The 17385-nt window shown below is 42.4% G+C and overlaps 1 protein-coding gene across 2 annotated transcripts; it reads right to left on the reverse strand.

Moving 5' to 3' along the window:
- Positions 1 to 900: 900 nt before the first annotated feature.
- LOC133572196 (uncharacterized) lies at positions 901 to 17385 on the reverse strand. 2 transcript variants are annotated; one of them, XM_061924993.2, is made up of 13 exons: positions 16991 to 17385; positions 16831 to 16924; positions 16672 to 16759; positions 8653 to 8947; positions 8490 to 8583; positions 8312 to 8399; positions 7928 to 8234; positions 7768 to 7861; positions 7606 to 7693; positions 7119 to 7365; positions 6883 to 6976; positions 6680 to 6767; positions 901 to 1684 (listed from the first exon to the last, which is right to left on the reverse strand). In XM_061924993.2, the coding sequence occupies exons 1-13, from the start codon at positions 17034 to 17036 to the stop codon at positions 1151 to 1153; spliced, it is 2157 nt and encodes a 718-aa protein (XP_061780977.2). In that variant the 5' UTR covers positions 17037 to 17385; the 3' UTR covers positions 901 to 1150. The 2 variants fall into 2 exon arrangements, with proteins under 2 accessions (XP_061780977.2, XP_061780976.2); XM_061924992.2 differs by having other exon boundaries at positions 7053 to 7365.

Here is a 17385-nt window from a genome sequence, read left to right on the forward strand (position 1 = left end):
TACTGAAATAAATCAAGTTTTTCAAAATATTCTAATTTACTGGCTTTTACCTGTATACTCTATTAGCCACAACACAACCAGGCTTATATTTAATATGCCACAAATTAATCCCGCATAACAAACACCTCCCCCCTCCCGTCCATATAACCCGCCAATACAACTCAGACACCTGCACAACACACTCAATCCCACAGCCCAAAGTACCGTTCACCTCCCCAAAGTTCATACAGCACATATATTTCCCCAAAGTCCCCAAAGTTACGTATGTGACATGCACATAGCGGCACGCACGTACGGGCAAGCGATCAAATGTTTGGAAGCCGCAGCTGCATGCGTACTCACGGTACCGCGTCTGCGCATCCAACTCAAAGTCCTCCTGGCAAGAGTCTCTGTTGTCCCAGTTCTCCACAGGCCAATGGTAAAGCTTGACTGTCATCTTTCGGGAATGTAAACAATGAAACACCGGCCGTGTTTGTGTTGTTGCCGCAGTCGGCCGCAATACACCGCTTCCCTCCTACAGCTTTCTTCTTTGCTGTCTCCATTGTATATTGAACAAATTGCAAAAGATTCACCAACACAGATGTCCAGAATACTGTGGAATTTTGCAATGAAAACAGACGACTTAATAGCTGGCCACCATGCTGTCCCAAAATGTCCTCTACAATCCGTGACGTCACGCGCTGACGTCATCATACCGAGACGTTTTCAGCAGGATGTCGTGCGGAATTTAAAATTGCACTTTAGTAAGCTAACCCGGCCGTATTGGCATGTGTTGCAATGTTAAGATTTCATCATTGATATATAAACTATCAGACTGCGTGGTCGGTAGTAGTGGGTTTCAGTAGGCCTTCAAAGGTCACATGAGGTCAGCAATATATGGCAAAAGCAAGCAAGAAGCGATTTTATGCCATCAGACTTTTATTTTTTTTTTTTCGAAAAAAAGGCTTCCAAACTACTGTAATTGGTATTCATGAGGCACAAAGTGAAGTCCCGCCTCCCTCGTTACCGTTGTCTTCTCCAATAAATAGAAACTGCCTGGATCGCCTTCAAATGCAACGCCAGGGAAACTGCTTCAGCTCGCCGAAATACAATGCAAAGAGGTGATCTGTAAAGTCAAATGACAATGTGGAACGTCCTGTGGGGGCGGAGTCTACAAGAGAGAGTTGAGGTGTCCGGAGTGGACGACGGGCGTTAGCATTAGTGTGCGCTGGTCAAGCATCGCCTTCTCTCTGCTGAGCCCCGCCCTCTCCTGCTCCAGCAAAGCACGGTCCCTCTCCACCACCACACGTTCCTGCTCTAGCCACTGCCTTTCTGCCTGTACCGCCGCTCGCTCCCGCTCCACCGCCGCCCGTTCTCCTTCCAGCATCTCCCGCTGACGCTCCACCGCCACCCGCTCTCGCTGCAACGCCTCCCACTCCCTCTCCAAGCCTCCGAGCCGGTCCTGCATGCCGCTGGCATCGCCGTACGACTCCTGAGTATAGTCAGTGGGGGGAGGGGCAGAGCGAGTCCGATGCCTGGGGGCGGGGTCAGGGTGATGCTGCCCGTCGCCCCGGGTGGCGGGGGCGATGAGGTGTGCGCTACTCACAAGACGACCCTCCATGGCGTCACTCATCAGGTGGAACCACGGCCAGGAGGCGGCACCATCGCTGACACTCTCCATGCCCGCTGGAGGGTACTTGAGATCCTGAGGGCAGTGATATGATGTCATGAGAACAACGTCAATACATGACATCAAGACATGAGAGAAAATGACATCAGGGCACAGTGACAATGTGAGGCCGTGACAACATGAGAAGAGAATGACACCAGAAAAGAATGGGAGTACGACAACATGACGTGGTAAAGACATGAGAATGTGGGAACACGACACTAGAAAAGCTTGAGAATATGATAACATGGCGAAAACATGAGAATGTGAGAACATAGCACCATGAGAGAATGAGAATATGAGAACCTGATATGGTGAAAACATGATATTGTGGGAACACGACACCAGAAGAGCTGGAGAATATGATAACATAGCGAAAAGATAAGAATGTGAGTACATAGCACCATGAGAGAACGAGAATATGAGAACCTGACATGGTGAAAACATGAGATTGTGAGAGCACGACACCAGAAGAGCTGAAGAATATGGGAACAGAAGAGCACAACACCAGAAGGGCATGAGAATATAAGAACTACACATGGTGAAAACATGAGAATGTGAAAACACGGCACTAGTAGGGAATGAGAATATGAGAACTGGGCATGGTGAAAACATGAGACTGTGAGAGCACAACACCAATAGAGCATGAGAATATGAGAACTACCGACACGGTGACATGAGAATGTGACAACACGACACCAGAAGAGCTTGAGAATATAAGACTGAGACATGGTGAAAACATGAGAATTTTGAAAACATTGCACCAGTAGAGAATGAGAATGTGAGAGGACAACACAAGAAAAGCATGAGAATATGAGAACTTAACATGGCGAAAACATGAGAATGTGATAACACGGCACCAGAAGAGTATGAGAACGCGAGAGCGCGACACCATGAGAGACTGAGAATATGACAACCTGACATGGTGAAAACATGAGAATTTTGAAAACATTGCACCAGTAGAGAATGAGAATGTGAGAGGACAACACAAGAAAAGCATGAGAATATGAGAACTTAACATGGCGAAAACATGAGAATGTGATAACACGGCACCAGAAGAGTATGAGAATGTGAGAGCGCGGCACCATGAGAGAATGAGAATATGACAACCTGACATGGTGAAAACATGAGAATTTTGAAAGCATTGCACCAGTAGAGAATGAGAATGTGAGAGGACAACACAAGAAAAGCATGAGAATATGAGAACTTAACATGGCGAAAACATGAGAATGTGATAACACGGCACCAGATGAGTATGAGAATGTGAGAGCGCGACACCATGAGAGAATGATAATATGACAACCTGACATGGTGAAAACATGACAATTTTGAAAACATTGCACCAGTAGAGAATGAGAATGTGAGAGGACAACACAAGAAAAGCATGAGAATATGAGAACTTAACATGGCGAAAACATGAGAATGTGATAACACGGCACCAGAAGAGTATGAGAATGTGAGAGCGCGACACCATGAGAGAATGAGAATATGACAACCTGACATGGTGAAAACATGAGAATGTGGGAACACGACACCAAAAGAGCTTAAGAATATGATAAGTTAACATGGGGAATACATGAGAATGTGAGAACATAGCATCATGAGAGAATGACAATATGACAACCTGACATGGTGAAAACATGAGAATGTGGGAACACGACAACAGAAGAGCTGGAAAATATGAGAACAGAAGAGCACAGCACCAAGAGAAGCATGAGAATATAAGAACTAGACATGGTGAAAACATTAGAATGTGAAAACACGGCACCAGTAGGGAATGAGAATGTGAGAACCGGGCATGGTGAAAACATTACACTCTAGGAGCACAACACCAGTAGAGCATGAGAATATGATAACTAGACATGGTGAAAACATGAGAATGTGGGAACACGACACCATGAGAGAAGGAGAATATATGAGAACTTGAAATGGTGAAAACATGAGACTGAGATCACGACACTGGTAGAGCATGAGAATGTGAGAACTAGACATGGTGACAACATAAGAATGTGAGAACACGACACCAGAAGAGCTTGAGAATATAAGACTGAGACATGGTTGAAAATATGAGAATTTGAAAACATTGCACCAGTAGAGAATGAGAATGTGAGAGGATATGGAAGTAGAATTGTCTCACATCAACTTATATATATCAATATGATATAAATACATATGGATGTATTAATAAATATACAAATACAAAAACAAATGTGATATATAAATAAATAAATAATTTGTATAAATAAACGCGTATTTGTAAATATATTTTTGAGATTTGAAAATATATACAAATAAAATTTATAAATATAAAAATGTGACATACAAATAAATCAAGAATTTGTATAAATAAACGTGTATTTGTAAATATATTTTTGAGATTTGAATATAAATATGCTTGATTTTGTATTTGTATTGAATTTGCATACGTGGATCGCTTTTTTGCTTTTGTGTGTCGATGAGACATTCCTCCCACAAACCAGCTGCACAAATAAATGTGACCTGCACACTCCCCTGAACAACCAGCAGAGAATATGAGAACTAGACATGGTGACAACATGAGAATGTGAGAACACAACACTGGAAGAGCTTGAGAATATAAGACATGGTGAAAACATGAGAATGTGAAAACATTGCACCAGAGGAGCAAGAGGATGTGAGAGCGTGACACCAGAAAAGCATGATATGAGACGTAGACAAGGTGAAAACATGACAATATGAGAACATGACACCTGGAGAGAATGAGAATATGAGAACATGACATTGTGAAAAACATTACAATTGCATAATGATGACATGGTAAAAACATGAGAATGTGATGTGGTGAAAAAAATGACAAAGACAAAACGAGAGCATGAGCATATATGAGAACTTGACATGGTGCTGCATAATTAGAACACAACACCAGAAAAGCATGCGGATGTATAAAAACCTGACATGGTGAAAATATGACAAGGTCATGACATGACACCACAAGAGAATGGGAGTATGACAACATGACGTGGTGAAAACATGAGAATGTGACAACATGACAACAAAAGAATGAGAACTTGACATGGTGAAAACATGAGACTGAAAGCACAACACCAGTAGAGCATGAGAATATGAGAACTAGACATGGTGACAACATGAGAATGTGAGAACACGAAACCAGAAGAGCATGAGAATAGGAGAGCACAACACCAGAAGAGCATGGGAATGTAAGACCGGGACATGGTGAAAACATGAGAACGTGAAAACATTGCACCAGTAGGGAGTGAGAATTTGAGAATGTGAGAGCACAACTTCAGAAAAGCATGAGAATATGAGAATCTAACATGGTGAAAACATGATAATGTGAGAATACGGCACCAGGAAAGCTTGAGAATGTGAGAGCAGCAAAGCAGAAGAGCATGGGGCTATGAGAAACGAAACACGGTATAAACATGACGATGTGAAAAACACGCCACCACAAGAGCATGATAATATGAGAACTAGATATGGTGAAATATTGAGAATGTGAGAACACAACACCTGGAGAAAATGAGAATATGAGAACATGACATGGTGAAAAACATAACAATGGCATAATGATTACATGGCAAAAACAAGAGAATGTGACGTGAAAAACATGACAAAAACAAAATGAGAGCATGAGCATATATGAGAAATTGACATGGTAAAAACTACAGAATGAGAACACAACACCAGAAAAGCATGCAAATATATGAGAACATGGCATAGTGAAAACATGACACGGTCACGAAATGACACCAGAATAGAATGGGAGTATGACAACACGACGTGAAACCATGAGAATGTCAGAACACGACAACAGAAGGGCATGAGAATATGAGAGGTTGACAGGAAAATGTGGGAGCACGACACCAGAAGAATATGATGACTTGACATGGTGAAATCATGAGAATGTAAGAGCACGACAACAGAAGTTCTCGAGAATATGAGAATTTTACATGGCGAAAACATGACACTGAGAACATAGCACCATGAAAGAATGAGAATAAGAGCATGACACCAGAAGAGCATGGGAATATGAGAATTATACATGGTAAAAACATGAGAATGTGAGAACAAACTACCAGAAGAAAATGAGAATATGAGCATTTCACATGATGAAAACATGAGAATGTGAGAACATGGCACCAGAAGAGAATGAGAATATGAAAAAGTGAGCACACGACATCAGAAGAGCATGAGAAAATGATAACTAGATATGGTGAAAACATGATAATGTGAGAACACGACACCAGAAGACAATGAGAATTTGACAATGTGGTAGCACAATACCAGAAGAGCAAAGGGATATGATAATTTCACATGATGAAAACATGAGAGTGTGAGAACATGGCACCAGAAGAGAATGAGAATATGATAATGTCAGAGCACGACATGGTGAAAACATGAGAATGAGAGCGTGAAAACAGAAGAGCATGAGAATATGAATATGTGACATTGTGAAAACATGAGAATGGCATAATGTTCATAGTGAAATATGAGAATATCAGAACACAACACCATATAAGAATATGTGAATGTGACATGGTGAAAAACATAACAATGACTTCATGAGAACATGAGCATATCTGAGAACTTGACATGGTGAAAACATGAGAATTTGAGAGCAGGACACCTTCAAACGATAAGAATATGAGAACATGACACCAGAAGAGCATGAGAACTGTATGAGAACATGACATGGTGAAAAACATGAAATCGACATGAAAGCATGAGCATATCTGAAAACCTGACATGGTGTAATATGAGAACTTGAAAGCATGACACGTTCAGAGCAATGTCAAAACATGAGAAATGACCATTTCAGAGTATGAGGATATGAACGTGACATGATGAAAACATGAGAAATGACACCCTGAGAGCTGAGGATATGAATGTGACATGATGAAAACATGAGTTTGTGAAAACATGACATTGTCAAAACATGAGTAATGACACCTTAAAGCATGAGGATATGAATGTGACATGATGAAAACATGAGAGAGCATAATAATATGACAATGAAAACATGAAATGTACCTTGAACCGCCGCTTGAGGTTGTCCCATTTTTTCGACATCTGGTATGTGGAGACTTTTCCCTGAAGACCAAGCTGCTGGATGATAGCCCTGAGACAAACACGCACAAGCACACGCACACAAGCACAAACACACACACACACACAGACGCACAATGGTGGGTGATGCTGGTGCTAAAAAGACAAAGAAGAGTAGAGCATCTTACTTCCAAGCAGCTTTGGCAGCATTTCTTCTTCCAGTAAACAAGGCCTCGTTAGCAGCTCGCAGCTGGATCATGCGTTGAGTGTCCTGGTCGGTCACTATGGAGACAGACGGACGGATACAACATGGCGTCCAAGGTCAACATGTTCTCCATCTTCGTGGCTGCCATCTTACTTTTATAAGACAGGTCAGACGGTGTGGAACACTCCTCCCCGCTGGCGTCAATGTACGTGACGTTACCGTCGGGCTCGCCGCCGTCGCCGCCCGCCACGGACTCCAACCCGCACACACTCCTCTCTACCATCAAACTGTCGGCAGGTGGAGGGGAGGAGATAAAGACGCTGTCCTCCTCGTTGGTCCAGATGGGCGTAACCAGGGGGGCTTTCCCCGCCAGTCGTCCCTCCAGGGCATCACTGATCAGCTGAAACCAGGGCCAGGACGCCGGGTTGGTCTGCACTTCCATCCCGCGAGGGGGGAACTTTAGGTCCTGCAGAACACAGGTGCTTTTACTTCCGATTTACTGGAATGACCTCACAATTCATACATTTCAGGGTCCTACGATTTTTTGTTTTGGCCGATTTTCGAGTGTTGCGGTTATGTTTGTGCTTTCCCGATCAATGAAAAGAATCAATCTGTGCATCGATTTTGATCATCACGAAGAATCGATGCATCAGCACACCCCTGCTGTTCACTCAAACAGGAAGTGTGTCATGTGATTGTAACTCACCTTGAACTTGGTCTTCAGATTGTCCCACTTCTTGGCAACCTGGTCCGGGGTGATCTTGCCCGTCAGTCCCAGTTCCTTGACGATGCCCCTGCAGAGCCGGCACGCCGACGCGTCAGTGCACTCGTGGGCGGCGGCATCATGCTATGGGGTGCGTGCACTCACCTCCAAGCTGGCTTGGCGCTGTTCCTTCGGCCGGTGAACAAAGACTCGTTAGCAGCTCGGAGCTCCACCAGTCGCCGGATGTCTTCTTCTGTCACTGTACACAAGACACACCATCAAAAGCCAACGTGGCGGCGTCAAAGCGCGCCACGCGTCCTCTTACGTTTATAGCTGAACTCGGACATTCGATGCAAATCTCCCAATGCCGAAGAAGTGTTTTTGTCCTCTGCGTCGACCAGGAGGTCCATCTCGGACTCGCTCAGAAACTCTGCCATTCCACCGCGACTTCGCCTCACTCGCTTTTTGGGAGTCGGCGACAGCAGTTCGCAGTCATCGTCTTCGTCGTCCACTATGGGTGTGAGGACGGGCGCGGCGCCGGCCAAACGGCCCTCCATGGCGTCGTTCATCCGGCAGAACCACGGCCACGAGCTCGGGTTGGACTCCACACCGCGCGCTGGAAACTTCAGCTCCTGATGAAGACAAAACAACATGGCGGCTCGACGCAATCTTATGATGTCACCAGGACTCTCGTGGAGGGAATCATCACCTTATACCTCCTCTTCAGGTTGTCCCACTTCTTGGCCAGCTGATCTGTGGTCAGCTTCCCCTGAAGACCCAGTTCGTGCAGGACGGCCCTATGACCACATGGTACACGTGTTCAGTCTGCAACTGACATTGCTATGGTAACAGTGTTGCCATCCCAATACAAAAGTCATGTGACTGACCTCCACGCCGGCCTGGCCGTGTGCTTCCTGCCAGTGAATATGGCCTCGTTGACGGCGCGGACTTTGATCAGACTGTCCGTTTCAGCCTCGGACACTGTGCAGAAAGGAGGAATTGGTGACTTCATCACAGGACACCTCGACTGTGAGTGACATTGCCACCTACTTTTGTACGAGCACTCGTTCATCCTCCTCCAGCCCATAGGAACGCACTCAGTGGGCGTAGCCTCAACATCAGTTGTCCCGTCGACTTCGGCACTTTCCATCTTCGCCCCCGAGTCCTCCATTTCAGTTTTAATGAGGAACTCCAAGATGTCGTTGTTGTCGTGGTTCTGGTTGCTCAGCGCAAGTTGGTTGTTGTACAGTCGACCCTGCATGGCATCGTCCATCATGTGGAACCACAGCCACGACTCGGTCACGCCCCCTGGGGGCTCCTGACCCTGGGAGGGCTGCTTCAGGTCCTGGATCATCAAACACACACATAACATAATATGGTGAGAATATCAGAACATCGCTATATCAAAATATTAAATATTTGTAATTAAATATAAAAAACAGATGGCGATAACATGAGAAATTAAGGATATTGGAACTTAACACCATGAAAGCATGAAAATTATAACATGACACCATGAAAATATAACAAGGTAAAAACACAGGAATACGACACACTGATAGAGCTTGATAATATGACATTGTGAAAACAAGTAATAACCTGACATTGGTGATTTGAGAATATAACACATGAGAATATATAATGGTGAAAACATGAGAGTATGACACCATGCAAGCTTTGTAATATGGCAACATGACACCATCAAAGTCAAAGTCAGCTTTATTGTCAATTCTTCACATGTACAAGACATACAAGGAATCGAAATTGCGTTTCTCACTATCCCATATAAATATATTTAACTACTACAGTAACAACAAAACAGTTCAAACATAATAGCAACAATAATAATAACAACAACTCCCCCCAAAACGGATTAACTCGCTGGAATAAAAAAGACAATATAACATACATCCATAAACATGGACGCATGTGAAAAAGTGCAATATATTTATCTGTACAGTAATCTATTTATTTATTTATATATATTTATTTATTTTATATATATATATTTATATATAATTATTTATTTATATATGCACCTTATTGCTTTTTTATCCGGCACTACCATGAGCTTATGTAACGAAATTTCGTTCTTATCTGTGCTGTAAAGTTCAAATTTGAATGACAGTAAAAAGGAAGTCTAAGTCTAAGTCTAAAAGTGCAGATGGTGTACTATGGTGGTGATGTGTTGGTGAAAAGCTGAGAATACGACACCCTGAGAACATAGCATGGTGATGAGAATATGAGATGGTGACACCATGAGAGCACGAAAATATGAGAATGTAATTCTCATATGTAATAATGGAAAGAATGAGAATATGACACAGTGAGAACATAGCATCGCGATGAGAATGTGAGATTGTGACACCTTGAGAGTATGAAGACGAGAGCACGTCAATATGAGAACATGATATCAATCAAAGTGTATTCATTTAGCCCTTAATCATAAGTGTTTCAAAGGTCTACACAAGCCACAACGACATCCTCTGCTCAGATCCCACATCAGGGCAAGAAAAAACTCAACCCAATGGGCACAGTGAGATATGAGATATGATGAAAACATGAGAGCATGACACCATGAAAAGCTTTAAAATGTGGCAACATGACACCAACAGAATATATAGGAGGTGAAAGCCTGAGAATACGACACCGTGACAACACACCATGGTGATGAGAATATGAGATTGTGACACCTTGAGAGCATGAAAATATGACAAGTAATATCATGACACCATGAGAGCAAGACAATATGAGAACATGATACTGTGAAACCATGAGCGTATTACACCATTAATGTTTTTGGATATGGCAACATGACACCATAAAAATATGTATAGGTGAAAACCTCTGAATAAGACACTGTAAGACCTTAGCATGTTGATGAGAATATGAGAAGGTGACACCCTGAGAGCATGACAATATGAGAGCATGATATATGAAAATTGACTGCACACAGGAATATAACAACATAGTAGGGTAAAAACATGAGAGTATGACACCACGAAAGCTTTGAAATATGGCAACATGACACCGTGAAAATGTGTGTAGATGAAAACCCAAGAATACGACAATGTAAGAACATAGCATGGTGATGAGAATATGAGAAGGTGACACTTTAAGAGTGCGACAATATGAGGGCATGACACTATGAGAGCATGAAATAATGAGAATTACATTCTCATATGTAATTCTGGAAAGGATGAGAATGTGACACTATGAGAGCACTGCAATATGGGAAGATGATATGGTGAAAACATGAGCGTATGACACCATGAGAATTTTGCAATATGGCAAAATGACACCATAAGAATGTGTATAGGTAAAAACCTGAGAATACAACAGCGAGGACATAGCATGGTGATAAAAATATAAGAAGGTCACACCTTGAGAGCATGATAATATGAGAGCATGGTATGGTGAAAACCTGAGAGTATGACACCACGAAAGCTTTGAAATATGGCAACATGACACCCTGAGAATAAGTATAGGTGAAAACCTAAGAATGTGACACTGTGAGAACATAGCATGGTGATGAGAATATGAGACACCTTGAGGGCATAATAAAATGAGAGCATGACACCATGAGAGCATAAAAATATGAGAATGTAATACAATATGTATTGGTGAAAACCTGAGAATGACACTGTGATGAGAATATAAGAAGGTGATACCATGAGACCATGACAATACAATGACGTAATACATTATAACATGAGAATGTGACACCATGAGACATGGTGATATGAGATAGTGACAGTGAGAGCATGATAACATGACACCATGAGAATAGGATAACATAACACAATAAGTTAAGTTAAAGTTGGTGTCCTGCTGGCCCCACTATGGACTGGACTCTTACTATTATGTTGGATCCACTATGGACTGGACTCTCACAATATTATGTCAGACCCACTCGACATCCATTGCTTTCGGTCTCCCCTAGAGGGGGGGGGGGGGGGGGGTTACCCACATATGCGGTCCTCTCCAAGGTTTCTCATAGTCATTCACATCGACGTCCCACTGGGGTGAGTTTTTCCTTGCCCTTATGTGGACTTTGTACCGAGGATGTCGTTGTGGCTTGTGCAGCCCTTTGAGACGCTTGTGATTTAGGGCTATATAAATAAACATTGATTGATTGATAAAACATTGAAAGTTAAAGTACCAATGATTGTCACACACATGTGGTGAAATTTGTCCTCTGCATTTGACCCATCCCCTTGTTCAACCCCTGGGAAGTGAGGGGAGCAGTGAGCAGCAGCGGTGGCCGCGCCCGGGAATCATTTTTGGTGATTTAACCCCCAATTCCAACCATTGATGCTGAGTGCCAAGCAGAGAGGTAATGGGACCCATTTTTATAGTCTTTGGTATGACTCGGCCGGGGTTTAATAACAGCAAGACAATAGGATATCATATGATGAAAACATGAGAATAAGTAATGGTGAAAAGATGACAATGTTACACCATAGGTTTATGACTTGGGTATAACATACTTGCCAACCCTCCCGGATTTTCCGGGAGACTCCCGAAATTCAGCGCCTCTCCCGAAAACCTCCCGGGACAAATTTTCTCCCGAAAATCTCCCGAAATTCAGGCGGAGCTGGAGGCCACGCCCCCTCCAGCTCCATGCGGACCTGAGTGACGTGTTGACAGCCTGTTCACACGTCCGCTTTCCCACAATATAAACAGCTAATGATCGAGGGCGAGTTCTTGGTTTCTTATGTGGGTTTATTGTTAGGCAGTTTCATTAACGTCCTCCCAGCGCGGTAACAACACACAACAACAGCAGTCAAGTTTTCGTCTACCGTAAAGCAGTTTGTCTGCCGTAAACAGCAATGTTGTGACACTTTTAAACAGGACAATACTGCCATCTACTGTACATGCATATGTGACCCACCCATAATGTGTCACATTTTTTTGTTGATTTATTTATTTTATTTTGTGGTTTGAATTCGTTTTTGGAGCTGTCATTACACATTTATCAGTATTCACATTGGTCAGTAGGGCATTTCTTCCCAATTGAATGCTATCACCTGCAGACCGGAAGCGCGACCAGTCTGTGAACAATTGAAACGTCCTGTGTGCTTTTTCCTCCTGTATAACAGGTTAGTTTTGGTGAATCAACTCACTGAATAATATCCATGTGATCTTTATAAGTTTAAGTACACATTCTGATGGTGGAGCCTAACTCTAAAGTGTTTGTGAGTTGTAGTTTGTATTTGTGAATGAATCCAGTGCACAGCTGCAGTAATCAATACAAAAAGGCGACGTGAGTGTGCAATGTTTATATAGGAACTTCTGATCCTAATTCAGACTCCCAAATTAGAGCTCCCGTTTTCTTATTGATTTTAAAATGTATATTTGTATAATGTGTGTGTTCTGAAATAGTGACAGAGAATAGAACAAGGATGGACAATTCAACCCTTAACTCAACAATGAGTAGATGAGTGTTATGTGTGTGTATATGTGTAAATAAATGAACACTGAAATTCAAGTATTTATTTTATTTATTATATATATATATATATATATATATATATATATATATATATATATATATATAGCTAGAATTCACTGAAAGTAAAGTATTTCTTATATATATATATATATATATATATATATATATATATATATATATATATATATATCTTAACCACGCCCCCAACCACGCCCCACCCCCGACCACGCCCCCCGCCCCCCACCTCCCGAAATCGGAGGTCTCAAGGTTGGCAAGTATGGGGTATAATATGAGAATGTGACATTGTGAGACCATACAAATATATGACCACGACACCATGAGAATAGTAGAACAAAATACAATAAGATCAAAACAATACGACAACATCTGATAAAAACATGAGAATAAGCAATGTTGAAAAGATGAAAATGTGCCACTATGAGAGCATGGGTATAGTATGAGAACGTGACATCCCGAGACCATGACAGTATGAGAACATGCCACCATGAGAATGTGACATTGTGGTAGCACAATAATATGATACCATGAGACATGACAATATGACAGTGGTTCTTAACCTGGGTTCGATCGAACCCTATGGGTTCGGTGAGTCGGGCTCAGGGGTTCGGCGAATGTCAAAACACACCTGACTCATTGTGTGAATAAAAACGTCTCCCTATCGGCGTATTACGGATAAGACAGCAGCAGAAGTCAGACTGATTTGCAGGTGTGTAATTTGTTGTGAGTTTATGCACTGCGTTGGTTTTGTTCTTTGAACAAGGTGATGTTCATGCACGGTTCATTTTGTGCACCAGTAAAAAAATATGGTAACACTTTAGTATGGGGAACATATTCACCATTAATTAGTTGCTTATTAACATGCAAATTAGTAACATATTGGCTCCTAACTAATCATTATTAAGTACTTATTAATGTCTTATTCGGCATGGCCTTATTATAACCCTAACCCTCTAACCCTGGCCCTAACCCTCTAACCCTAACCCTAACCAAAAAACTCTAAATTAAAGGCCTACTGAAATTAATTTTTTTTATTTATACGGGGATAGCAGATCCATTCTATGTGTCATACTTGATCATTTCGCGATATTGCCATATTTTTGCTGAAAGGATTTAGTATAGAACAACGACGATAAAGTTCGCAACTTTTGGTCGCTGATAAAAAAAAAAGCCTTGCCTGTACCGGAAGTAGCGTGACGTCACAAATTGAAAGTCTCCTCACATTTCCCCATTGTTTACACCAGCAGAGAGAGCGATTGGGACCGAGAAAGCGACGATTACCCCATTAGTTTGAGCCAGGATGAAAGATTCGTGGATGAGAAACGTGAGAGTGAAGTATTAGAGTGCAGTGCAGGACGCATCTTTTTTCGCTCTGACCGTAACTTAGGTACAAGGGCTCATTGGATTCCACACTCTCTCCTTTTTCTATTGTGGATCACGGATTTGTATTTTAAACCACCTCGGATACTATATCCTCTTGAAAATGAGAGTCGAGAACGCGAAATGGACATTCACAGTGACTTTTATCTCCACGACAATACATCGGTGAAGCACTTTAGCTACGGAGCTAACGTGATAGCATCGGGCTTAACTGCAGATAGAAACAAAAGAAAGAAACCCCTGACTGGAAGGATAGACAGAAAATCAACAATACTATTAAACCATGTACCTGTAACTACACGGTTAATGCTTTCCAGCCTGGCGAAGCTTAACAATGCTGTTCCTAACGACGCCATTGAATCTAACTTAGCTACGGACCTTGACAGAGCTATGATAAAAACATTAGCTCTCCACCTACGCCAACCCTCCTCTGCTCATCGACACCGAAGCTCACCTGCGTTCCAGCGATCGACGTAGCGACGAAGGACTTCACCCGATCATCGATGCGGTCGGCGGCTAGCGTCGGATAGCGCGTCTGCTATCCAAGTCAAAGTCCTCCTGGTTGTGTTGCTGTAGCCAGACGCTAATACACCGATCGCATCTACAGCTCTCTTCTTTGCAGTCTCCATTGTTCATTAAACAAATTGCAAAAGATTCACCAACACAGATGTCCAGAATACTGTGGAATTTTGCGATGAAAACTGAGCTTTTTGTATTGGATACAATGGCGTCCCAATACTTCCGTTTCAACCATCGACGTCACGCACATACGTCATCATACCTAGACATTTTCAACCGGAAGTTTCGCAGGAAATTTAAAATTGCACTTTATAAGTTAACCCGGCCGTATTGGCATGTGTTGCAATGTTAAGATGTCATCATTGATATATAAACTATCAGACTGCGTGGTCGGTAGTAGTGGGTTTCAGTAGGCCTTTAAGTCTTTGTTACTTAGAATATGTTCCCCATACTAAAGTGTTACCAAAAACATATAACTTTGTCTTGAATTTGAAAAAAAAAAACATTTTATTTTTCACTAAAGAAGGGTTCGGTGAATGCGCATATGAAACTGGTGGGGTTTGGTACCTCCAACAAGGTTAAGAACCACTGCAATATGAGAACCATTGGCGTTGTTAGGCCTATTTTAGGGGGGCTCAAGCCTAAAATACTCTTAAGCCACCCTAAATAATTTGGTGTTATATATATATATATATATATATATATATATATATAATTTTTATTTTTTTATTTTTTTTTAAACAAACACATGCCAACATATTCATTATAAAGTGGCCCGAATATGAGTTTAAATAAATAATCATATAACCTGACATTATTCACTCAGTTTCCCCTCACTTCATAGCGTAAATCACCAAAAATTATTCCCGGGCGCGGCACCGCTGCTGCCCACTGCTCCCCTCACCTCCCAGGGGATGAACAAGGGGATGGGTCAAATGCAGAGGACAAATTTCACCACACTTAGTGTGTGTGTGTGACAATCATTGGTACTTTAAGGTAGAGAGCCCCTTTAGTGTGTCGGTATCCAATCCATTCCACTTGTTCATATAGAAAATGCCCACATCACTCAAAATCCAGTCCACATTTTCTCTGCGACCTTGCCTGCGGTCCTTGAACTTGTTCATATGGAAAATGCCCACATCACTCTTGTAGAATCTATATAAAGTAATATACATTAGTCTAATGTTAAAACAATGAAAAAAACATTAAATATATTTGTTTTATTGTATTGTTACATTAATAGCTGTTGTATTGTTATAGAATGGCTTGTTAAACATTTCATAGGATTTTCAGAGGGAGGAAAAACCAAGACATTTAATATAAAATGTCAAATTAATAAATACATTAAAAGAAAAAGAAAAAAAATGGTTAAAAGCCATCGTCCCGGGGAGCATTTCATTTCGTCCCGTGCATTTTTTAAATAATAATAATAACAATGAATGATTTCTAAGTCTTTGTTAGCCGTTTGTGAAGTTTTGTGCTCGTGCACTACGTTCGCTCGCGTCCTGTGCATCTCCTGGGGGCTAAGCCCCCCCTGTCCTTAAAAGCTAGTGACGCTCCTGATGAGAACATTTGGTGAAAACATGATGATACCTCGAGATACAATGAGAGCATGAGAGCATGGCACCACAACACAAGACAGCGAGGCCACACTTGTTCTGTTCCTGTTCAATGTGAGCAGGGTGATGAGGTCCTACCTTGTACTTGGTCCGCAGATTGTCCCACTTTTTAGCAATCTGTTCTGCCGTCAGCTTCCCTTCCAGGCCCAGACCCCTCAGTATGATGCTGGACCAGAACCATGGAGCTTCAGTGAATAGAATAGATGACTGTATTTAGACTAATAGCGCGGGATGTACCTCCAGGCTATTTTGGCAGAATTCCTTTTCCCGGTGAACAGAACCTCGTTGGACGCTCTGAACTGGATCAGCCTTTTCACGTCCTCCTCGCTCACTGGAAAGTGCAAAGGTCAAAAGGTGAGCAGCTGGCCAAAGTGAAGCTGGTGGAAGATGGACTTACTTTTATAGGAGTTTTCTGGGAAATAGGCTAGCGGGTTCGTGTTCATTGTGAGCAGGGAAGCGGAGGTTCTGTTATTTTTCGACTGCCGCTACTGGCTCCAGACGCGCCAGTGCGAACAGGACGTCGACCCGCTCGGTTTTTGCGGGTCCGCTCCGTCCATCGCCAGACCGAGCGATCGGCTGGACCTCCTGGGCGTTCTGCTAGCTTGCTAAGTTGCTAACATAAACAACAAGCTCGAACTCGAACAAGAAGTAAAATCCGAAGCCGACTTAAGTGTGACATTGGCTGCCGGACGTTCTTGTAGTCCACGCACAGGAACCATGGGGAGAACGGTTTCGTTAGACCGGAATGAATCTGGGTCCAGCTCCAGCAGTTTGTGTTTGGAGGAGCGCTCG

This window comes from Nerophis lumbriciformis, linkage group LG29 (genome assembly GCF_033978685.3).
Source record: "Nerophis lumbriciformis linkage group LG29, RoL_Nlum_v2.1, whole genome shotgun sequence".
NCBI classification, from domain to species: Eukaryota; Metazoa; Chordata; class Actinopteri; order Syngnathiformes; family Syngnathidae; genus Nerophis; species Nerophis lumbriciformis.

Coding starts and splice junctions, on each gene's coding strand:
- LOC133572196 (XM_061924992.2), bottom strand. CDS start 17,036: ATGAACACGAACCCGCTAGCCTATTTCCCAGAAAACTCCTATAAAA. Junction 7,694..7,767: donor AGCGCCAAGCCAGCTTGGAG/GTGAGTGCACGC, acceptor CCGGCTCTGCAG/GGGCATCGTCAAGGAACTGG. Junction 7,366..7,605: donor ATCTGAAGACCAAGTTCAAG/GTGAGTTACAAT, acceptor TGTGTTCTGCAG/GACCTAAAGTTCCCCCCTCG.